General features: G+C 44.7%; 2 protein-coding genes across 3 annotated transcripts in view; both read left to right on the top strand.

The window, feature by feature from the left end:
- GRB2 (growth factor receptor bound protein 2) overlaps positions 1–13,165 on the top strand; it is a 50,432-nt gene extending 37,267 nt beyond the window's left edge. The window contains exons 3-6 of the mRNA XM_059864796.1: positions 2,412–2,509; positions 6,882–7,004; positions 9,302–9,470; positions 10,826–13,165. Coding sequence (XP_059720779.1) covers positions 2,412–2,509; positions 6,882–7,004; positions 9,302–9,470; positions 10,826–11,011 — 576 coding nt within the window. The 3' untranslated portion in view covers positions 11,012–13,165. The remainder of the gene's footprint in view (positions 1–2,411; positions 2,510–6,881; positions 7,005–9,301; positions 9,471–10,825) is intronic.
- A 1,236-nt stretch (positions 13,166–14,401) lies between these two features.
- SLC25A19 (solute carrier family 25 member 19) lies at positions 14,402–23,550 on the top strand. 2 transcript variants are annotated; one of them, XM_059864350.1, is made up of 7 exons: positions 14,402–14,565; positions 14,675–14,820; positions 15,323–15,478; positions 16,175–16,345; positions 17,142–17,325; positions 18,479–18,609; positions 19,818–23,550. In XM_059864350.1, exons 2-7 carry the CDS (start codon positions 14,695–14,697, stop codon positions 20,016–20,018), a joined length of 969 nt encoding a protein of 322 aa, XP_059720333.1. In that variant the 5' UTR covers positions 14,402–14,565; positions 14,675–14,694; the 3' UTR covers positions 20,019–23,550. The 2 variants fall into 2 exon arrangements, with proteins under 2 accessions (XP_059720333.1, XP_059720334.1); XM_059864351.1 differs by having other exon boundaries at positions 23,116–23,550.
- The last annotated feature ends 339 nt before the right edge of the window (positions 23,551–23,889 follow it).

Consider the following 23,889-nt stretch of genomic DNA (forward strand, 5'->3'; position numbering starts at 1 on the left):
GTGGAGATAACTCCTGTTGAAATGATACGGGAACATGGAGCTTTGGAAAGCAAACAGTGCGTTCTGCTCTCACTGGAAGAGCCAGAAAGGGGAACCCGGGGTGTTTACAGGGTGAGTGTCTGCGCATGAGCTCTCTGGTCTGTAACACAGGGCATGGATCCCTGGCTGTCTGCCAGGGTGTGGATGGAGCTGTGACAGCTCGTTAAAGTGATCCTAGAAAGGACAACGGGCTGAGAAGATAGCGTCAGCCTGGGGGTGTGAGTCAGGCAAAGGTCTTGGGAGCGGCTGATGTGCAGATATGTAGGCAGTTACCTTACCTTGCCTTTAATCAGTTATTTTTTATTCGGGTTACAAAGCTTTAATGCATCCCTCAGCACTGCTCCCTCGCTGATGTTTGGCTTCAGGCCAGGCATTAATGAGTACCCCAAGCCCGATGTGATTTGGCTCCTCCAAATCTAATAGCATATCTTCAGAGCAAGATAAAACTCATTAAAATAATTTGCATTTGGGCGTTAGAATTTCTGATAACTTTTTAATACTTACTGCCGAATGCCCAAAACTGTGGCAATGTCCTTCAGGTGAAACTACAATTTACCCATTTTTTCTGGAAAAAGATCAGACTGCCAGATCCCTTAACTGCTCTCTGATGGTGATGAAATGAGTCTGTAGCACATGAGCTTATCAAAGCTCGTGGGAGATATCTCTGATAAAGGAATGCATGCCATTGTGTAAGATTTGGCTTATTAGAAATCATATTAAAATATGTTGTGTTTGAGTTGTGTTCTGTTGTGCAAGACTCTAGTGAAGGCAGCTTGAGGTACAGAACAGCCCCAAATGACTGATTCTTGGAAGCTATGTGCTGAAATCTTTACATGACTGAGTTACAGATCTGGGCTTCAGCTCATGCCCTCCCTGGTCTCTGTGCAATTCACTTTTATGTACCTATTTTTGATCTCTGTTGTCCCTGTTCAGTCTCTCAGAACTCCTGCTGGTGTGTCTCCCTGTATTTCATGCTGAGGAGTCAGTCCCTGCCCAGGTTGCTGTCCCGCAGCTCCAAGGCAGTCCAGCAGACATCAGCTGATCCAGGGCAGCACTCCATGTGTGAGCTCTCACCTCAGAGCCTGTAACAGAGCCATGCTTGAACTGCTCATGACCTGTGCTAAGATGATGCCAGCTAAAAGACTGAACTCTGCTGTGCATGCTGGAGCAGTGCTTGGTACATAAATGCATGGAAGCCCAAAGTAGTAATGGCGCAAAAGACAGCTTGAATGTTTCATCCACATGTAAGTTACTTGGGATCTTTTAAGTGTTAAAGCCTCTTCAGCTGAAAATATGGAGAAATGGGCCTTAAAGATGGATGTCTTTGCTCACTTAAGTTCTGTAGATGTGGCTCTGCTGCTGTGATAGCTCCCCGGTGGAAGTGCTGGCACCTGGGGAATGTGCATCCATCCCATCAGCCTCTTCCCTTGGGAGTGAAGGAACATCCAAGTAACTGTTACCCCCTGTAATTCGCTGAGGAGGCTCACATTTGCCACATTTCATTTCAGTAGGTTTTGAGGTTTTTATCTGTCATACATAGCAGTCAGCAGTGAGGCAGATCTAGGATGTTGGTGTGTCACAGTTCTGAAAGGCAGCAAGCACTGATCTTTATAGAGTTTCATTTTCTGATGCACTCCAGTCAGCTGTAAGAATGAGACATGCACTTGCAGATTTTTGTCTGGTTTTACTTTTAATTTTTTTTTCATTTCCTCTCACCACCCTTGAAATAAAGAAACATAGTGGCATAGCAAAAGAGTTAGTGTGAGGGTTTGCTGGATATCTTCATAACTCTGTGTGTATAGTATGTGATCTCTGGATCTGCATTTGTGTTTCTTTCTCTTTGCATTTCCTCATCTTCCTGCATTCAGGCAATGCTAATCATGTGATGCATTTGTGACTCGAGGCTTTTTTTTGTGTTGACAAACACAAAATCATCTTGAGGAGAGGTAGTTTCAAACAATAGCATGGTTTTATTTACAGAACATAATACAATATTGGAGGGACTGCTTTCAGTCAGTGCAACAGACTTGCCTATTGCACCATACCAGTTGATAGAAATTCAATGAAAAATAAAGCATCACAGTTTTTAGAGCAAGTTTGCCTTGAAATATCAATTTGTGCTTTTTAAAACTACCTTTTTATGTGACTCCTGATTTTTCATTAGTGTTCAAAATTACAGCAAGAAAAGTATCCCCTTTAGAAATAAAAAGAAGGAACTTTGTTCGTCTACATTTGCTGTTTGAATGTGTTTAACTTTATTAATGTAAAAACTGCTCAACACAAATGGGAAGAATTAACCTGATACCTTCATCAGTCTTGCTTGTATCTTGAATGTACCTCAAGCTTAATTTTTGTTTGCTTCCTTCCTTCAGGTTTTGAATGAAGAATGCGATCAGAATTGGTACAAGGCAGAACTCAATGGAAAAGACGGCTTCATTCCCAAGAACTACATAGAAATGAAACCCCATCCGTAAGTAGAGCTTTTGGGATGGGCTCTCTTGGTCTGACTCTGGGCATCCTCACAAATAGAAGGATGGTTTCCTGCTAAAATTTTTCCTGATCTACTCAAATGTACAGACAAAGGATGGCTGGTGAGCTGTGGTGTTTGCTTTAACTCCTCTCACAGTAGCTGCATAGCAGAGTGTTTTGGGAGGCTTTTCTGGTGCTTCCTCTGGTATTTTTTATGGTCAGACAGAGCAGCCTTGGAGTTAGCAGCCATAAACCAGCAGAAAACCCTTGACAGAGAGTTTGCACTACCACTGCCCTAGGAAAAGTGTCTGTGTTTTTGTGATGATTCTCAATTTTACTTACTGAGCAGCTAAGAGTAAAAATCATGGCATTCACAGCTCTGCAAAAGGTGAAGGGTATTTGGAGCTGAACTTGTAGTATGTCTGTTACATCCTGAGTATAGAATCACAGGATTGTTAAAGTTGGGCAGGACCTGTAATAGTCATCTGGTCCAAGACCTTCCTCACAAAACAGGCTGACCTCAAAGTGCTGTTATACAAGTATTGTTGCCTTGAACCTGCTGCTCCAAAGAGCAATGTTTGAGTAACTACATCAAACCTTTCCCCTTAGGTGTAATGAACCCAGCTTATGAAAACTGTAGCATTTAATGACTGGGTATTTTCTTTGTGTCAGTTCATGTGTTTCTGCTGTCTTCTGCTAAACTTTGGTTCTCCAACCTTTGAGATCCTATGACATCTGAACAAGAACAGCAAGCTCTGGGTAACAGATTGAAAGGGAGGTTTAGGAGGGTGAAGCAAAACCTGTAATCAGGGGTTTTACAAGAAGCTGTAGCATTTCATTTGCTCACAAAAACTGATGATTAATGTAAGTGTTGACTGTCATTATATAATGAAGATATTGCAGTTAAATGCAATCAAGAATTATTTTTCTAAAGCCCTTTTGAAATAGCAGAAGGAAGCTTCTGAGGGCCTGGCCCCCAGAAGGAAGAAGTGTCATACTTCAGGGCAGCCAAGTGGGAAGTGAAGCAAGGACACACAAGAAAGTTCTGAAATTTTTTAAGGCCTTGTTTTCTGAAGTAACATGTCTGGTTTACGCTGATTGTACCAGTCCACTGAGGATCACAAATGCACATTGCAACGTCTCCCAATATTGATTTGATGCTTGTACCTTCTTATGACAATTTTCCAGGCATTTGAGTTATCCTGCAGTGATGTCTCCTATGATGATCATTTTATTCTGTGATCCTCCATGGAGTTTTGTTTTAGAGGAGTAGAGCTGTCAGTTTTTCACTTTTTTTGTATCAAAAGGGAAGGAACAATATTTGAGCCTGCAAGTGGGCAAATTTGGTGGTGGTTTTTAAGCATAGTTAATTTGATTTTATCTGAAGATGTTTTAAACTGCTGATGGCATCTGGATGGAGGCAGTGTCATGTGTCAGCAATGCTGGGAGTCAACTACTGCATTTTAACAACCCTGGGAAATGATGCAAAAGTTTTTATAGCATAATGTTCGCTTAGCTGTAGTGCAGACTTCTGTAGTCATACAGGTCATACAAAAAGCAAACTGCAGCAGCTGAGCAGTGAGAAAGAGAATGTTCCTTTACTCAGAGTATCATCAAATTGTTTTCAAGAGGTTTTGGAAAGAAAGCAACTGAATATGGCTTTAAATCCTGTCCTAGGATCCAAAACTTCAGTCTTCCAACTGCACAGCTGGTATTAAATGCCGTGTTTCTCCTTATTGTATTTTGCAAATCTTACAGATCACTTTGTAACTCGCAGCAAATGAAGCTGAAAGGAAAATGTGGTGCTTTTCAGTGACCAGACTTACCTAGGGATTAACCTGAAGGGTTAATCTGAATTAGCACCTCAATTAACAAAGCGAAGACTGAGCAAAACTAGGCAGGGACAGAGAAGGGCTACAGGAAGCTCTGGGCAGGGAAGTTATGGTGAAGGCACAGCAACACCTTCCTCTGGAAGGGGGCAGGCGAAGACTTCACTGTTTATGAAACACACCATGGACCTGATCCAGGCTATCTCAGGTCTTTGTGTTTGTTATCAGCTTGTCCGGGGATATTGCTGAAGTCTCACTTAGCAGCATTGTAATTTCTGTGGAGGAACTCGGCCAAGTGAAATGATTGTGCGAAGTGAAACCGAAGGAATTGCCAAAGTGCCGATTGAGGGGAGGCTGGAAGCGATGAGAACGTGTGCTGTACAATCAGTGCAGCTCCCTCTGGCTGTGCAGCATCAGCAGGAATGCCTGCTTTGGTTCTGCAGTGCTGACAGGATGAGTTTCACCTGCATTACAGAGCTTGTTGGAGTCAAGCCTTGTCAGGCTTACCCTTCAGAAGAAAAGTTGTGGGAATGTCATTGTCACTTTGCCTAATTCTTCACAAGTGATTTTTGACATGCTGTGATGTTTGCTAATTTTTTCAGACATTCTGTAGCAAACATATGTGCACAACACTTCTGCTGCTTTACAATTGTGTTCTTAAGTAGACAGTAATCCTGCAGAATAACTTTCTTTTATCACTGAGGTTTTCTGTTCATTTAATTCAGGTTCTTTTACTCTGGCTAATGCGGTAGTAAAGCTACAAAACTGCCAGGAAGCTTAAGAATTGTGAAAGATTTTTAGTCTTTCTATTTGAAGTGCCTTAGAAGCAGCTAGCAGCAGAAAACTTACGTAGCTTGCCGTTGTCTCTTTGGAAGTGTTATTTCATTTAAAAGAATGGTGCACTTCTACTTTGTAGTGATTCAGTAAAATTTTGGGGGGAAACAGGTGAACTGTAGAGGCTTCAGGAAGGATTGTATTAAGCTCTTTCAGGCTTTTCTTCCTTATAGAGAAAGGTGAAGTTGTTTTTTGTTTGTATTTAAGATAAAACTGTCACATGAGTAATTGAGAATTATTTGAGAACGGAACAGTATTAAGACACTTTGTAAACAAGAAATATGGTGAGATATCTAAAATCATAATATAAAGCTTGCCTCAGGCAGCATTTGGCAGAGAGAAAATTCAGGACTTCCTTGCTTTCTGGCAGTAGTGCCAAAAGCCCAGAAAACTAAATACTACCTTTGAATTCTGAAGGAGTTTCACATCATAGTTTCTCTTGGTTGATTTTTGTGGGCAGCAGTGTGCAGTTAGGGGCAGATGGGTCTCCTGTGTTGGTCTGCCACCACCTCACCTCAGGTACCAAGAAGCATCACAGATGCTAAGCCACCCAGAATGTACAAAATACCATTAAATTCTTAACCACTGGGAATAGAATGGTTGAGGGAGGAAGCCTTTCCTTTCTATTCCAGGGGATAAAAACACAATGAGAGTTTCAAGCAAGTGGAGTATGTTTGGTTACCAAGTAATCAGTCCTTCTTCAGCTCTAGAGGTAGTTTCCCCTTACAGAGATAGATCTGGTGATTTCTTGACGTCACAAGAGCTCCAGCTTCTCTTAAGAATGACTGTTTCAAGAAGGATTCTGCAACTCCTGCCTTGTTGCTGCAGCAAAACCTTCACTGCAGACAGTGGGCTGTGTGAGTGGAGCTCTTGTTATGAAATGCTCTCCTCTAAGGTCAGTCATCTGCGTGGGTGTGGGTGTGATAAGTGCTGCTGTCCTGTGAGATCTGTTTCTCAGAGCTGAAAGCTCTGCTTTTTAGTTGTGAAGATGCTTCTGCTTTTCTCATGCCATGTGACCTACCACTCATCCCTTCTTGCCTTTAATCTTGGATTAGTCTAGAAATGCAAATGTAAATGGGGGCAAGGATCCCGTGACCAGTCTGTTGGTCAGTGCTGACGATCTGGTGGCCTGAGGTAGGTTCAGCCTTGGTGTCATGGTCAGCCTGTGGCTGGTGAGAATTTTGGATGTGGTTTGCATGAGGCTGCTCCTTCATGTGACTCTACTGTGAAAGCTGCTGGATTGTCCTGCCTGTGGGAGAAAGCAAGAAAAGAGGCTCCTGAAACAAGTGTCATCAGCATCTTTTCTGGAACGGAATCCATGTCTAGCTCAGCACTCCTCTGCAGTGGAGTAGAGAGACCTTGAAGGAACTTTTCTCACTTGGTCTGTAACTGCAGTCCTGGCACCTGCCTCAGCTTTCTGACAAATTTTTGATACTTGTTTTGGACCATAGGATGCTGGTAGGGTTCAGAGATTGGATTCTGGGCTGCAGGAGCAAACAGCTGCTGGATGAAGATACTGATTCTCTCTACTGAAGCAGATGTGTATTACCACCTGATCTGAAAGACACAAGAAATTGATTTAGATACAAAATGCACTTTCCACGTGTGCAGGATGGGGCAGTGCATAGACAAGATCTTGTTTCCGGAGCTGTGGTGTTTCTGGCTCATGCATGAATGGATTAAAATTCTTAACTTTTGCTCCCTACACAGGTGGTTTTTTGGAAAGATTCCCCGAGCGAAGGCTGAAGAAATGTTGGGCAAACAGAGACACGATGGTGCCTTCCTCATCAGGGAGAGTGAGAGTGCTCCTGGGGACTTCTCCCTCTCAGTCAAGTAAGTCATGCCCAGGAGCAATTGTGTGCTAATCAGGCATCTGCTGCTCCTTTGGACTGGTGAGTAAAGGGCAGGTGATTGTTAACACTGAGGAGCAGGAATAATCTCACAGATTCCCTATAGCATTCCTGTTGTAGTGACATTTATTCCCTCTCTAATAAAACAAACATCTTTGCTCTGGTTTGCAGTGAGCCCACAGGACTGACCTGGTGGCTCGTGGCTCACACAGGCCCAGGCACTGTCTGGTGCCCTCTTTGTGGATCCTATTCCTCCCTCTTACAGCCACAAAGCACCCAATGTGGACAACTTCCCATCCTCCTTCATTCCTCCTCTGCAGTGCCAGTTACTACTTTATCTTCCCTCTGTCTTGTACATTTGCAAGTATGTTTTTCTCTGCCTGGCACATGCTTGGTAGTATTCCCATTGACTAGCACTGCACATGGAGCTGTGAATCTGGAGGTCCATTTGAACTCTCACAAGTATATTCCACATGGCTTAGGAAGAAATTCTTCTCTGTGAGGGTGGTGAGGCCATGGCACAGGTTGCCTAAAGAATCTGTGCCTTCCCCATTCCTGGAAATGTTAAATGTCAGGTTGGACAGGGCTTTGGAGCAGCCTGGTCTAGTGGAAGGTATCCCTGCCCATGAGAGGAGGGTTGGAATGAGGTGGTCCTTAGGTGATTCCCAACACAAGCAATTCTGTGATTCTCTGATCTGAAGTCACTGAAATAGAGGTATTAGAAACTTGAAAAGATATGTGAAGTAATTTAATGTAGGATGGATATGGGAGGGAATCTGTCCTCAGCAGGTTGATTTTGCCTTTTTTGTTTTTTAAATTTTCTGTAATCTTCCCCTTTTCTACCATAAATAAACAAGATATTCTTTAGAATCCCTACCATTTTTATTATTCATGTGCAATTCCAGCTGGCTCTGTTTTCTGTGGCTGTCAGTGATATGTCTCAATAAGATTTGTTTTTTTCTCTCTGGTCATCTTTGGTCTGTACAGCAGCACTGAGTCCTGGTAGCAAACTGGATTTAAGCCACTGATTTTAGAGACGTTTATATTTCTGTCTTGAATAGGGTCATCCAGGCTGGAATATTAGATATGAATGGAAGCTTCAGTTACAGAAAGTGCATTCCTTTAAGAAACAGAAAGTTACAATGGCATAGCTGGGCCTGCCTGTTCAGCCTGGTGTTGCCATCTGGTGGTAATGTCTCAGTCGTGTGGTTTTTCCTGTATGTATAATTTAGGAAAGTCCTTTTCCTAAACAGTGATCTGTAGGATTTGGAATGGTGAGAAGCTCAGAGGTTGAGCAAGGCAGAGCAGAGGCAGCACCCAGGAGCTGTTTCAAGGCAGTGTCTGCTCTCCCCACTGATTTATAGGAGCTACGCATGCCAAACTGGAACAGTTGTCTTCTGTTTTCAGTGTTTTAAGCTGAAGTAAAATTACCAATATGCCATTCATCTGGAAAATCCCAATGGACCTCTCCAGAGTTCCTCTTTATTCAGAGTAAAACCGTTGGAAATGTAGCTTCAGTTGAATGCCATCATTTGTCAGGAAAAACACGGAATTTGTCTGTTAACACAGAATTGAAGTTGCTGGTTTATGTGTGCAGCATCATCTTTGAACACTTTGGGGTTTGAGGGGTTTTTGTCTGTTACATTTTGTTTTGGGGTTTTTTTTTAAAGACCAGAGAGGTCCTTCTGTTTCATAGGAGAGCCTTTTGCACAAGTCTATTCTGGTTGCCAGAGGAGCCAATTCTGCCCTCGCTGTGGCAGTGTTTTCCCAGGAATTTGCCTGTAATGGGATTGGTGCTTATGCATTACATTTTTGCACATACCCAGTGGTGCTGTGGGAGGGAGGGACTGGGGCTGAGAGAAGCAGAGGACTATGGCAAGAGTAGCACAGACTGAGAGTGGCTCAAGTCAGTTGTGAAACTGCTGGGTGTGAAGAGCTAAGCCAAAGTGCTTGTGCTGTTTGGCTGGCAGTTCTGTGTTTGAGGATGTGAAGTGGAAAGCATGAGGGTGTAGCTGTGTTGCTGTGACCTCTCAAAGTCCCTGGCATTTGTCCTTGGGATTCTGCATCATCTTCATCAACACAGGTGACAGCATATGTAACATACATCAGGAAGTACGTGTGATTCCAGTTATGGGATTTCATCTGTGCTATCAATGTCATTGACAGTTTTCACTGTGTCCTGAAGCACCTTCTTGTTCCAAACGCTGTGCTGATCATCCCAAAAGGAGTTGCCCATGGCTAATAATGTGCTCTTTTATGTTCTTCATTCTTTCCACACAGGTTTGGAAATGATGTGCAGCACTTCAAGGTGCTTAGAGATGGGGCTGGCAAGTATTTCCTTTGGGTGGTGAAGTTCAATTCTTTGAACGAGCTGGTAGATTATCACAGATCCACATCTGTCTCCAGGAACCAGCAAATATTTCTCCGGGACATTGAGCAGGTGCCACAGGTGAGAGAAGTGCCCCTGTAGAGTGCCCTGGCCAGGCTATTGCAACCACAGTCTGAAGTGGAATTGCATTTTAGAGTAAGAAAGAAGCTGACTGATTTTTTTACTTGTGGAAGTGTATCTTTAGATCCTGCAGTCAAAATATTACTGGTAAATAAGCTGCATTCTTGTGCAAAGCCTACCTGCACTCCTGGTCTCGCTGGAGTTGAGGCAAAATTATTGTTGCTGCTTGAATGTTTGACTTGCTTTATTGTTTATAGATTCTGTTGCAGGAAGATAATTTGATTCCTGTGAATTAAAAATGGATTTGCTTCTTTTATAGGGCACAGTTAGGATAGGGAAGTGCTGGGTTAATGGTTGGACTTGCTGATTTTAGATCTTCTCCAGCCTAAACAATTTTGTGATTCTGTTCCGATTTATACCTGATCGTAGCCAGAAGTGCAGCCCTCAGTGAGGCTTTGATACTGGGCTTTCCTGAAGAGGTGGTTACAGCATATGGAGCATCTCTAGTTTGAATCTAGCCAGTATGAAGAGAATCCAAAAACTGTTGTGAAGTGCCAGCAGAGCAGCCTGTGTATATCTAATTCTTTGTTTTGTTCCATTTCCCAGGTCAATCAGAGTGTTGTATTTCATGTAACTGCATGTTTTGTCAGTTCTGGCTTAATCCTTTTGCTTCCTTGTACAGCATTCTGGTTCTAGCCTGAAGACAAGGGCCTGGCATTTGTGCGGCTGTCCAGGTGCCACTGGCAACTTTGTCACAGTTTGGCTCTGCGCTGTCAGGTCAGGGATAAACAGAGGGTGAGAAAACAGCTGGCTGAAAAGGACAAGCATGAAGAAAACTTCCTGGCCTCAGATTTTAAGACTGCAAATGTATTTTAAATGAACTGTTTGCTTTTCCATCAGAAAGGAAGACTTGCTGACCAGGCAAAATGTTCTGTGACAGAAGAGTTAAGGAAATCTGTAAAATGTCAACATCCAGTTTTTAGGGGGAACTTTGTGTAGATCAATAATATTTGTGCTGTCAATTATGAAAACAGGACAAGTAAACAGCAATATTATTGTATTGCTATAGAACACAGACTTACAATAGGCCACAAAGAGTGAAAAATACTGGAAAAACATCAGAATCATCTGCTCTATTTCAGCTCTTTCACAGAAACTTGACCTTTTTCTGAGGTGTTCTATAGCCTGTCCATTACTGTTTTAGCACTTTGTTGCAGCTGTTGGGAGCTGGCTTGCAGGGAAGGGGAATAGCTCAAATGTTTATTGTAATCTTCAGTGTAAGACAGCTTCTGCCCGCAGGTGCCTGGAGTGCCCTGAGTGATTCTCACTGTGTATGTTTCTTGTTCTCCTTTCAGCAACCAACATACGTTCAGGCCCTGTTTGATTTTGATCCCCAAGAGGAAGGAGAGCTGGGCTTCCATCGGGGAGACTTTATCCAAGTCCTTGACAATTCTGACCCCAACTGGTGGAAGGGAGCGTGCCGCGGACAGACGGGCATGTTCCCACGCAACTACGTGACCCCAGTGAACCGGAACATCTAGAGAGAAATATTAGAGATTATTTAAGGAAACCAGAGAAACAGTAAATACACATACAGAGCCTAACTGCAGCCAGTGACCTAAAAATCACACGGCAGTAAAAACAGAGTCACCTGTCACCGTGAGGTGATCCTCCTTCCCTCAGTATGGAACTTCAGGGGTGGGGGGAAGAGTTCAACCTACACACCAAAACTTATCTTAAAGGAAAAAAAAGGAAAATAAAAAAATGAGAGAGAGAGAAAAAATGAAAATAACAAATTTCCTCAGCTGCTCCTGGGTTATCCCCTTTTATTCACTCTTGTTGCGAATGAGTGTTTTAAGGTCACTTAAGGTCTTACCACCACAACTCTTCTTGTTTCCCCCTCCTCCTCTGTCCACCAGTGCATGAAGTTTTAATGCCATATAAAGTCCTAGCCAATGCAGTTAAAGGAAAAGGGAGAAACTCTGCTGGTATTTTCTCTCTCTGCAAACGGTCTTCATTTGACATGAAGGGACATGAGAGAAGAACCAAATCCACAGTCCTGCCTTTAAAAAAAAACAAAAATCATCAGTTTCTGCTTTTGCCTTCAACATTCAGCATTTCTTGCCTGGGAAAGATGAGATGTTAATCTAATTTTTATTGTCTCTTCTCCTTTGGCACTTTCTTCTGAAGCTCAACAGCTTCCAAACAGAGGAAGGGAGAAGAGTTGTGTGGCTTTTTGTTCTCTTTTTTTACTTTTGAGTCACAGAGCTGCTTTGAGAAACTCCAACATACAACTGAAGTCTATTAATGCTGTGCTGACAGCTTTTTTGTTTTTTCTTAAAGGTGTACGGTTGAGCACATCCTGTAATTTTTTCCATAGTGCCTTCCCCTTATTTTCTTTTTTATTATTTTTTAAGTTAAAAGGACAGTCCAGAGCTTTTCAGAGGATTTTTTTTCTGCCTATGTGTAAATAAATACTTTGGTGGAAGGGGGCAAAGGAAGGTGGTTTTATCAATGGACACTTGAGAAAAATCTACAAACAGAGATGGAGCTTTAATCTTCAGATTTGTCTTACTGTTCAACTTCCCTTGTTCCAAGGAAAATTAAATCAAGGCATTCAAGTGGCAACTTAGGCTGCTCAGAGGTGGAGAGCTGCAACCAGGAGCCTCAGAAGAAGTAAGAGAAAGGGGACAGTTATGATGAGGGAAAATGAGGGAGAATATTTTGGGGAGGGAGGGTTAAGGGGGGAATTTGAGAAATAATAGCCCTGAGATGTCCTACAAAATGTACATTCCTTTGGTGGAAAACTTCATAATGCAGAGAAACCTCAAGAAATAGTGCTTGAAAAAAACTTTATGCTCTTAGTGAATGTTTCTACGTGATGCATGTGATCAGCCTGTCTCCTCGGCCTGGATAGGCAGTATTTGCAGTCGTGTTGCTCTTGAGAAGTGGAGTTGGCATCCCTGTTCTCCAGTCTCTCCTCCCTCCTCAGGTCAGTGTTCCTGTTGAAGTAGCTCCCTGCCCACTCCCGTTCACAGCAGGCTGTGTGTGACTGTTCTCCCCACCCTGCGCCTCGGGGCGTTCCTGGTGGCCCTTTGCTCCTCACCAGAGCAGTGTGACATTAAATTGGACAGAAGGAAGGCAATCAGCCCGCAGCGCTCTCTGTGCAATCTTCAGTTGCGTTGTTTTTCCCTTGGTGGCCGTTTGGCTGGATCCCTTCACCCCACCAACACACCCCAACCTGCAGGGAGATCTCCTCCCGCCCTGCCTCAGCATGGGCAATCTTTTGTTGGAGGGTGCCTTTTTTTGTAGTAAGTGTTACAAAAGTTTTACTCCTGAGATGAACTCTGCCTTACACTTTGATTTTCCAGCAAATGAAAGAGAGAGCTACCCTGTAGAGTATTACTTTTTCCCCCTCTCCTTGCTAGCTGTCACTCACTTTCTTCCCACTTTGTAAAGTGATTGGAAAAGAAATCTATGGCATTCTACACCTGGACCATTTGATTGTTTCCTTATTTTGGAATTGGTGTATATCATGCAGCCTTGCAGACATATGTCTTGTGTGTGTATATATATTAAAAAAATTTTCTGTGTTTAAATAAAAAAAAGGCCTATGTACTTAATCCTTTAACTCTGCAGCAGCATTTGGTAGATAGTAATTAACTGTGAATAATAAATATACATTGAATTCTTCACTTGAGCATCTGTCTGTTATTTCAGTTAACTGACCAAGCTATGACTGAGCTTGTAGTTCAGACACTTCTGGAGCCTTTTGCTAAAATGGGGAGGTGGTGTCGGGCTGCTGTAAGCACAGCAGCCAGGCTCAGGCTGTTGTGGCTTTGGATCTGCTCCATCAGGACCCTGCAGATTGTTTTCACTTCTGTTACCTAAAGAAGAAGGGCTCTGTTGGGCTAACGAGATGTGTGGGCAGCTCTCTGCAGCTTCTCCTCAGCCTTTGCTAATGGTCAGAAAGTACCTGTGAGTGTGAATGGTGTAGTCAATGTTAACAGGGAATAGGAAAAGGCCTACATGGGAGTTTTCAGTGGTTTTTAAACAGTTGCCCTTAGTTATTATGATTAAATACTGATGATATCAAGGTGGAAATGCCTGGATACTTGTACAATTAGTTCTTTATTTTTCTTTTTTTTTTTTTTGTGCCGGAAGTCAGTATGGAAAATTCACGGTGTGGTTTGAAGCTCTTGGCTTTTTTTGTAATGCTGTAGCAGAACATGTTGCTCAAAGTGTTGTTTTACTGTACGCTGGGTTGCTTAGAAAATCTCTCTTCCCCTGTGCTTTATTGAGACAAGGTTTGTTGGTCTGTGTTTGTGTTAGTTAGGTGGAGGAGGCAGTGGGAGCAGTGCTGAGGGCAATGTGGGCTATGTGCTGACCTTCCCCTCTCACAGCCCTGGCTCGTGGGACCTGAGAAGGGCAGCAGAGCTGGGGAGGAGTCTGGATCACAAGAGTGATGGGGCAGGGCTAAGGGAGCTGGCTTTAACCTGGAGAAGGGAAGATCCAGGCATGACCTTTTTGCTCTCTACAGCTCCCTGATAAGAGGATGCAGCCGGGTGGGAGTCAGGCTCTTCTCCCAGGTGACAAGTGACAGGACATAATCTTAAGCTGCACCAGGGGAGCTTTAAGTTGGACATCTGGAAGAATTTCTTCATGGAAAGGGTGATTAGACATTGGAACGGGCGGCCCAGGGAGTTGTCACTGTCCCTGGGGATGTCTAAGGAAGGACTGGATGTGGCCCGCAGTGCCATGGTCTGGCTGACAAGGTGCCGTTGGCTCCAGGTTGGACTCCGTGGTCTCAGGGCTCGTCCAGCCCCACCGATCCGTGGTGCTGGAAACGTCGCATCCCGCGCGTGTTGAGGACGTGGGCGCCTTTCCCGGGACTGCGTTTCCCAGCGGCCCCCGCGGCGCGCAGGCGCAGTGCGGAGCCAGCGGCTTAGGCGGCGCGGCGGGAGTCGGCCCAGGGCCGGACAGCCCCGGTGCCGCCGGGCTCGACTCGGAGCCCCCGCTGGTGGCTGCCGCTGGCGGGGCCGGGAGCTGCGGGGCAGAGGAAGTGATGCAGAGGGGCATCTGTGTGTCCCGTGGGGTGAGAAGGGAGTTTGGGGTGAGGAGGGGGCTGTGGGCCTTGGCGTGAGGGGACTGTGGGGTGGGGGCTCGGTGTGGGCGGGGCTCACTGCTCCTGTGCCCCTGCCCAGGCTGGGGACGGCCGGCAGGCATGGTGGGTTACGACCCCGAAGGCAGGTGCGTGTCCACGGTGGAAGCGGCTGCAGCAGGATCAGCGTCTGGCTTGGTCACTCGGGTCCTTGTCAGCCCCTTGGACGTCCTCAAGATCCGCTTTCAGGTACCTCACTCGCGGCGTGCCCGGGGGCCGGGATGAAAGAGCCTGTCAGGCAGCAGAGCTGATCCTGTCCTGGGTGAACAGGTCACCTGTGCAGCCAGAGAGCACTAAATCCTTCGTCAGGCCTCACCTACGTTGTGTACAGGTTATGCAAGGAAGTAGGGCTATCCTGTGTCCACCGCTTCTATTTATACAACTTAATTTGTGTTAGTATGGAATCTCGTGTTTCTCAGAGTTCGTTCTCCTTCTGTTTTTGTGAATGACTAATACACTCTGACTGAATTTCACCATCGTTCCTCCTGCTTATCTTTGTGTTTGTGCACATTTTTATTCTTTTAGAGCCCTTCATAAAAAACATCCCATTCAGATCTGAATGTGGTTCTGTGGGAAGACAGAATGTCATCCCTTAACATTGGTTGGCTGACAGGATTATGAATTCCTGGACTGGACACTTGAACCAGTGTTGAAGGGTGAAATTGGAAATATTTTCTCCCCTTTCCTCCAGCTCCAGATCGAGCAGCTCTCCTCCAGAAACCCCGCAGCCAAGTACCACGGCATCCTGCAAGCTGTGCAGCGCATCTTCCGGGAGGAGGGCTTGACAGCCTTCTGGAAGGGCCATGTTCCCGCTCAGTTCCTTTCTGTTGGCTTCGGAGCTGTTCAGGTGAGGGCACCAGCCATCACCTGGGCACACTGTGTGTACACAGGACACTGCTCTGCTTTCAGACTGTCTGTGTTCAGGAGTAGAAAGGTTGTATAGCTGTACAAAGCTGCTGAATAATTCCTAAGTTAATATTCCTGAGCTGGCTGAATAGACTGGAGCAGAGTGAGAGCAAACTGAGCTCTGTCTGTATCTGGTGTCATAGATAAGCCCTCTCTACTCCTGACATTTGGCTTAGCTACTCATGCCCCAAACCTCGGCAGTTTTTTGCTTCTAGTCATGCTGTCACCTTAAGGGCTTGTTTGGAAAAAAACAGTGAAGCTGATGAGGGTGTTTTACACAGCACTGTAATGCTTAATTTGTAAACATTAGTAACAGCTTTAGGAGCAGTGGCTGAAAGGGTAAAGGAAAGCATATCTGTGACACAGCACTCTTCTGGAGCCACAGAACATTAAAATGAGTTTTTCATTATTCTAAATGCAAGAATTAGCAGAAGTGTTGGACACCAGAGTATCTCAAGCATTCCCTGGGCTGATTAGTGGTTTTTACACGTTGCAAGCTGGGGAAGACTTTTGAAGGACGTAGAAGGTGGTAACAAGCGGGTAGGGGTGGAGCTGCTGTTGAAATGAGAGAGGAGTGGGAAACCTGTGTGAATCATAAGGATCGGCTTCCTGACCCGCGCGCTTTTGTTTCTCCAAGTTCATGACATTCGAGAGCCTGACGGAACTGATGCACAACGTCACCTCCTTCAAAGCCCGCGACTCCTTCGTGCACCTGGTGTGCGGAGGCCTGGCTGCCTGCACCGCCTCGGTTGCCGTACAGCCTGTGGACACACTGCGCACCCGATTTGCTGCCCAGGGTGAACCAAAGGTGAGGCTTAGCATTCCATGTTGTCATCCATAGCAGCAGCAATATTCCACAGGTCTGAAGATGCAGGAGATTTGAAAGCACATACAGCATCATGGGTTAAAATGAAGGAGCAGGTGCTGTTAGGGCCAGTGTTTGCACTGTTGCCAAGTTATCCTTTGTGCTGTTGACACAGCTTTCCTAATTGTGTTTTGGTGCTTCTGATGCAGAAAGGAGAAACTGCCCTTAACAGGATAACTCTCAGTTTTTTGCTTTTGCTGTTGGCTTTTTATAGAAGCTGCTCCCCAGACTGTTGAACATTGCATTTTTGAAGCTTTGCACATGCAGAGAGTCATGTTTTGATGATGGTGGGGATGGTACTTGAAACTAGTCACCTTTCACCAGTGCTTCATGTTCTTCTTTACATGAGAATTGGTTTCTGTGCTAGCTAGGTCTGTAATAATGGGATAGATTTCTATCAGAGCCATTTCTGTATTTAGCCTGCAGTAGAATTACAGTATGTATTATATTTAATTGTGTTGCAGGAGTTAAGAGCTGTTAAAAGAAAAATAATCATATCTGTGATGAAGGTGGTCTTAGGACTCAGCTCCATGCCTTGTTTCTTTTAAGTCAGAAGGGCCTAGCAGAGAATGCTGTGAGGGTGTGGAAAATCACCTTGCTCGTCACTTTGTGCTGAAGACAGTCAGTTGTATTTTGGGCAGTGGGGAATTCCTATACCCATTACTGGGAAATGACCTGACCTTCAGTTGACTGTTTTTAAATTCACTGGAAGTCACTCAGTCTCTTCCTTGTTGTACAGATTTACCTCAACCTTCGCCATGCAGTGGTGACCATGTACCAGACAGAAGGGCCTCGGACTTTCTACAGAGGTTTGACCCCCACACTCATTGCTATCTTCCCATACGCTGGTCTCCAGTTCTTCTTCTACAACATCCTGCAGCAGTTTTCCAAATGGGTGATTCCAGCTGAAGCAAAGAATGGAGGTAAGAACCTGGGACAGTGGTGGTTGCAGTCAGGAGAGAAAGAAGAAGATGAATGCTAGTTTGGGTGACTGATGTAAGCTTTATTAGTCCTTTCACATTTTTTGATGCAACATCTGAAAAGTCTCTCTTATTTCCCACCTCTTATTTTTATCCCTGCAGGGAAATGCCAAATTAAGTCCAGCAGAGTTTACAAACAGCTCCCATTGTGCAATAACTGTGATGGAAGTGGGTGGATGGGAAAGTGAAGTATTACAGGCCAGGGTGCTCTTTCTTTAACATGTCACATTACTGATACTGTGGGAAGACAGTGCTGCCATAATCTTTCTGTTTCATTAGTGCTGTGGGGACAGGACTCTTCGATTTCTGTAGTAAATCTGCCTGCAGATTCCAGTACAGCTGTTAGGGAAGAGGATTCATTTACTCTAATTTAAAGCTGCCAGGCTCTTGATTTGATATTTTTATGTTGATTTCTAGATCCATTGTAAGAGAACCTCATCCTGATGCAACCTGCCACCTTGGCAGTTCCAGATACCTGTGCCTCCTTGAGCAAGAGGGATGCAGCAGCAGCATGACTTTGTTCCTCAATGGAATTTCTTCAGCAGAGGAACTAGACTTTTCAATATCATGACTGCATATTTAATTTTAGGTGGCAAAGGCTGATGGTGGTTTTGTGCTAGGACCTCATGTTTATCAGGAAAAAGTCTAATACAGAACTCACTTCCCACAAGCCTCTGAAATCATCAGGCAGAGTCAGCTTGAGACATTCCAATCCAGTACATCAGCCTGAGCAGTCAGGGGTGCAAGATTTCCAGTGACCAGGCTTTTACTGGGAGGGCATGAAAACTTTCATCCACTGGAGCAAGTTGTCTGGTGGCTGGGGATTGAGGTTTCTTGAGCAGAGCAAAACCATAAGTCAGTGTATTAGACCAAGAGGAGCTGGTCCTCTGATTCCAACAGACATTGCAAGTCTGAAAAAATACAGCTTGAGATTCTTTGGCTGAAACTATTGCAGAAGAGGTGATGCAACTTCAAAGGACTTTTTTGACCTTACTTCTTGTGAAAAGTGATTTTTAACTTACCTCTTATGATCTTTAATCCGAATTCCCTGATAATGCTCTTTTTTTCCTTCCTATTATATTTTCTCCCTTCTCAGCCAGCATTAGAAACCTTGTCTGTGGCAGCTGTGCTGGAGTGGTCAGCAAAAGCCTCACGTACCCTTTGGATTTGGTCAAAAAGCGACTGCAAGTGGGTGGCTTTGAGCACGCTCGGGCAGCCTTTGGGCAGGTGAGAAATGCTGGAAGTGGTGGATTTTCCTGGGTATGGGCTAGTACAGTGCACTGGAATGCAGTGACAATCCACCAGTGGTACTTGTTGAGTTCATGTTTGGATTGGGAGCTCCCAGTGAGCACTGGTCTCATTTAATAATGTGAATTTATACATGAACATACTGGGTTTGTTTCATGATAGGTCCAAGGAGGGACCTGTCCCACATACCTTTGCTCTGGCTTGTCATCCCTCGCCATCAGCTGTGTCTTGGAGCTGGAGATGAGTCAGGCATGCAAAGGGCTTTTGATTCACTTTACTTTTCTAGTTGCAGTTTGGTTTTTCTGATTTAGAACCAGATTACTAGCAGAGGATGACACTGGCTCTGTGCTGGGGTCACCTGGCTGTCAGGCTCCTCTTCTGCAATTAATATTTTGACACAAGAAATAGGCACCAAGTGTTCAACATGTGTTTTATGTATGAGAATAGCCTGAAATTCAAAACAAATAAAATACTCTGGTGTTTTTTAGCACCATTGTTACCACCTTGAAATACACTTGAAGACAAATATAGATCTTTCAAGGAACTTTCTCTTTTTTTCCCATGAAATGTGAAAATTTTCTATTTTCCTTAAAATTCCCGGGATCTGAGAAGGAAATCAGTCTGTACCCTAAGAAACTCTGGAATAGGATTTTGATGTCTCAGCCCATTGCATTGGATGCTTTTCCTCTTGCAGTAAAATACAGAATTTGTTCTTAGCATTGATGTGTCACAAGATGTTAAAACTTCACAGTGTAACATGACAACATGCAGACAGCTAATTTGGAAACTTCTAAGTGTTGTAGCTGTGTTTACTTTCTGTCAGAAAACTCAACATTTTTTCCTTTTTAGACAGTGAAGGGGATAGAAAACAGCAGCTGTGCAATCTGAAATAATGACTTCACAAACCTCTGCCATAAATTTAAAGTCAGGCTGTTGTTGCATGCAGAGGTTTTACAGCCATTCAGTGAATGATGTCCATAAACCATTGCTGATGCTGTATGTCTACATTTCCTCTATCCTGCCCTCTCTACACTCTCTCTGAAAGTTTCAGTTATTATATTATCCAGAAAGGCATTTCCAGGCTGCATGTCAAGATAATGTTTCTGGGTATAGTTTGGGGATCTTTGTGTTTTTTTCCAATTGTCCTGAAGTTTTCTTGTTTAACCTTGTTGGCATTTCTCTCCCAGGTACGGACGTATGGGGGTTTCCTGGACTGTGTGAGGCAGATTATGCGAGAGGAGGGCCCAGGTGGGTTCTTCAAGGGCCTCTCTCCCAGCTTGCTGAAGGCTGCCTTCTCCTCTGGCCTCATCTTCTTTTGGTACGAGCTGTTCTGTGGCCTCCTGTGCACCATGAAGGGCCCTGAGAGCACGAAGAGGAAGGAAGGCTGAAAGGGACGTGTGTGGCTGCCTGCTGTTCTCCTCAGGAGGGGAGACTGATGGCCTTGCTCTGTCACAAGCATGTTGGAAATGTCAGGGCTCCCAGAGCTCCACTAGCCTCTGGGGAATCACCTCCTGGGACCAAGCAGAAGGAGAAGGCAACTGCAGTTCTGCTGGAAACACTACTTGGCTGGGAGCCGTTCAACAGAGCGCTTTCCTTCTGTCTCCTCTCATATCAGTGCACTTAGTGGTGAGAGGGGGAACAAACAGACCACTCCCTAGCAATTCCTGTGCTCTGGAAAGGCACCCAATAAAGTGGGTGAATCTCTGAGCTCACCCTGGATCCCAAAGAGGGGTTTCTGGTCCAGCCTAGTGCTGCTTAACCAACCAGACACCACTTCCTAGCACTGCATCTGCACAGCTTTATTCCTTTGCTCTGTGCTTGCTGTTTGCACCAGGCTCTTGTCTCGGTGTTGCACAGGTCGCTCTGTCCTGCTGGTGTAAAGTCAGGTAAAGCCACGCTGGCACACAGACCCTCCGTTTTCCTTTCCTTTGCTGACAGCTGCTGCTTCTTGGTCACCACTTGCTAGCTGAGCATTCTCTGTCATCTTAAACACAGCGTCTTCTCTGATCATGCTGGATCAGACTTGTTTTTCCTTTAACTCCAGTGAACTTGATTGCATGCTGAATTCCCTTTTCTCTTCCTGGGTGTCTGGCCATACACCTCTTAGGGATTTGCAATGCCTCACTCACACTTGTTACAAGCAAACTTTCATATTAAGAGCCCCACTCTGAGGGGATTCTTGACGCACAAACTAAATTCTTACTTCAGGGTGCTTTGCTTCAAAGCAGTGAGTAAACAAATGCAGTATAGAGTTAAGAAATAATTATTCTAAGCTGGAATAATGAAGGGAAAGTCCTGTGGAAACTAGTAATTTTTTAAATCATTATTTATTTAACAGCGCCTCTGAATGTGTTTCTGTATTTCTGTAGTGGTCTCAAAATATTTCAGAACCTCAGTCCTGCACAGGTGCTAGCAGATGGAAATGTTTTGACAAGATTTGCTGAAGTGAAAGGAATGAACATCAAATGGGAATTGGTTGGTTGAGCGTGGTGTTTCACGGATGTGTTTCATGTTTCATGGATGATTGAATTAGAGATGGGAAAGTGTTTTTCTGGAGTATCAAAGGTTTTATGAGTGGTTAAAAAAACCAACAAAACAACCTACCAACAACTCTGATTTACATAACAGTGGAGAAGAGGACAATTCCTTCCTTCCTTCTCTTTTCTGTGTTTTTCCAAGCCTAGCAGGGTGTGGCTGGGGCTATGTGGAAAGCAGAGTTCCTAGCCCTGCCATACAAAAGCACACTAGTCCTCTGCAAGGGGTGGATAAGGTAAAGCACTGCAGTTATTTGGAGGATGGTTTGATGGTTTTTAGCACAGAGCTTTTCCCAGCTCTTTTGCAGTATTCAGGGTGTTAATCCCAAATGGTCTGGCCAGATTCCAGCATGACCAATTCCATTCCATTGACAAAACTTCTCCTGGCAGTTTTGAGCGTATAAGCATTGCTCACTTATCCTGAGCTATTGTGAGAGGCTGTTTTTAAAAAACAGCTGTTTCACTGGTGGCTTAGGTATCTGGAGAAATTCCTTGCAAGCCCAGGCTGAATAACTTTATGAATGTCTGCTATGGGTTTGAGATCTTGGAGTACGAAGTGGCCTGCAGGTGACAGAGCTGCATAAAATTAAGTTCATTGAACAGTGTCAGTGTCAGGCAGGAGACCGATACGTGAGTCTTAAAGAGGAAGAGAGAGCTGCATATACTCTAAAAATGGCCATTTTGTTTAGAGCAGAAAATGCAGGAAATGTGGAGTTTCTCCAAGTGCCTCAATCCTACTGTCATTTTCCTGTGTTATTCAGGCTCTTCTGAGATTTCTCAGAATCTTCTTAACGATGTTTAGCCTTTGTTTATTGTTCACCTGTTGTTCTTGGAAAGACATCATAAGGAGTAATGAGCTCAGCCTCATGACATCCTTCTGAGGGAGAGAAATGTCTCTTTTCAAAACAGACACAAACGGTTTGGCTTTTTTTTTTTTTTACTGTCTTTTGGTGCTTGTGGGAGGAATGCTGTCATGGTTAGCAGGGACAGGCTAGAGCAGAAAATATTCAGTGCTGACCTAGGCTTCCTTAGGAAATGGGGACTCATCCGTCCTGTCTAAACATTGCAAGACTTGTTTTCCATTTTTTGTCAAAGAGCTGCTGTTAAACTGCACAAAATAGGGGGAAACTGGTTGGGAACTCAGCAGCAGGAAAGAGCAGGAAGATCTGTACTCTGTTAAGATGATGTTCCTCGGGGGTGCTGTGGGGCTTGAGATGATGCTGGTATGGGCTGCTCCACAGAGAGGGCAGCACTGGAGAGTATGGAGCATTTTTTCCTCTCTGGGGTTGTTTTTTCCTCCACTCTGTGTTAACTGAGCTTGCCTCCACCCAGCAGATGGCAAAGCCGGAGTTTAAGTTGTGCCTGTCTGGCCCAGGCTGTGGAAGAGACACTCCCTGGTCGGAGGCCTTTAGGCTGTGAGTCACAAATATTACAGGCCCATAAAGGCATCTGGGCTTCCAGTGAGAGGGAGAAAGATGTGACAACCTTAACAATATTAGGAGCTGCATCCAACAATCACTTCTTCACCTCTGATCAGCAGCATCTGTCCTCATAGATTTCTCATGTGCACTTTTGCTGGGGAACGCTCTATAAGAGGAATGTTGGTTTCTCTGTGGGATTGAGGCTGAATGAAGCACTAGGAGGACAGGTCTTATTTCTCAAGCTGCTTTGGCAAAACACATGCTGTTAGGAGCTAAATCTCTTAGAATTAGAGGAGCAGGAGATGGGAGAGATCTGTGGTCACCTTGTTCTTCGAGGTGCTAGGATAGATATGCTCTTGGAAGCTGTGCAGTCCTGTTCAGTGTGAAGTGACTCAACATGGCAAATGCCTCACTGTAAGACTTGGCTGATTTTGGCCCTTGGGATTTCTTTCCAAGCTAATCCTATCACCAGGGATTTGCCTGCAGTTCACCTCACAAGCTGCTCAGCAGTTCCGTTTGTTTTCTTCTAGTGCCTTTTACCATGAGAATGTCCAAAAGCTCCTTAGCAGGCAGAACGTTGGTGAGCAGTTGTGCCCCAGTCGTTTGCAGCTCCACCACAGCACTGAGCTGGCCTCGGACGCGCAAGATCTGTGAGGAAGATGCTGATTCCTGCAGTGCTGGCTTGCTCACCCAGTTCCTAGGACAGTCCCACTCTCAGGATACTCATCCAGAGCCGCACAGCAGTATTTTTGACAAGAAATGAATGTTTTACATTCAGGACTGGAATAGATAGTATTTAATTTGGATTTAAGGTTCTCTTGTGATGTAGAAACTGTAACAGTGGCATTTTGCTGTGTTTTCAGAGTGGGTCTTTGGCAGCTGCTGTTTCCTGAAAGCATCTGAGCACAGCACGCACAGTGTGTGCCTACCTTTAAGACAAGGTACATTAAATATTTTGTTATGCAGTGGCTGGCTGCAGTTGATTTATTCCTTTCCTCTTCGTGCCTCTGCTGGACCCTGCTGGAACATCATGGCCCTCCTGCTGCCTAAAAGGGAGCATAGTCAGGGCCCAGAGCATAGGGCATCAGGAGCCATATGGACTTCCCATCGCTGGCTTGTGAGTGCTCCTCAGCCATAGGCAGAACTGTACCCTCTCTGCTGGGTATCACTGTTGAGAACTGCACCAAAAGGGATACGCCAAGGGGGATTTTTGCAGCCCAGTCCCACTGCTGTGTCCTAGAGGGGCATTTGGAGCTGTGGTAGCCAGTCCTGAGCGTTACACCCCCGGTGGAATAGTTCAGGCT

Source organism: Haemorhous mexicanus, chromosome 20 (genome assembly GCF_027477595.1).
Source record: "Haemorhous mexicanus isolate bHaeMex1 chromosome 20, bHaeMex1.pri, whole genome shotgun sequence".
NCBI lineage: Eukaryota > Metazoa > Chordata > Aves > Passeriformes > Fringillidae > Haemorhous > Haemorhous mexicanus.

Excerpts from the sequence above, each read along its gene's own strand:
- SLC25A19 (XM_059864350.1), top strand. The coding sequence starts at position 14,695 with ATGGTGGGTTACGACCCCGAAGGCAGGTGCGTGTCCACGGTGGAAGCG. Across the intron at positions 16,346-17,141 it reads CTGCCCAGGGTGAACCAAAG|ATTTACCTCAACCTTCGCCA; the intron begins GTGAGGCTTAGC and ends CTTGTTGTACAG. Across the intron at positions 18,610-19,817 it reads CTCGGGCAGCCTTTGGGCAG|GTACGGACGTATGGGGGTTT; the intron begins GTGAGAAATGCT and ends TTTCTCTCCCAG.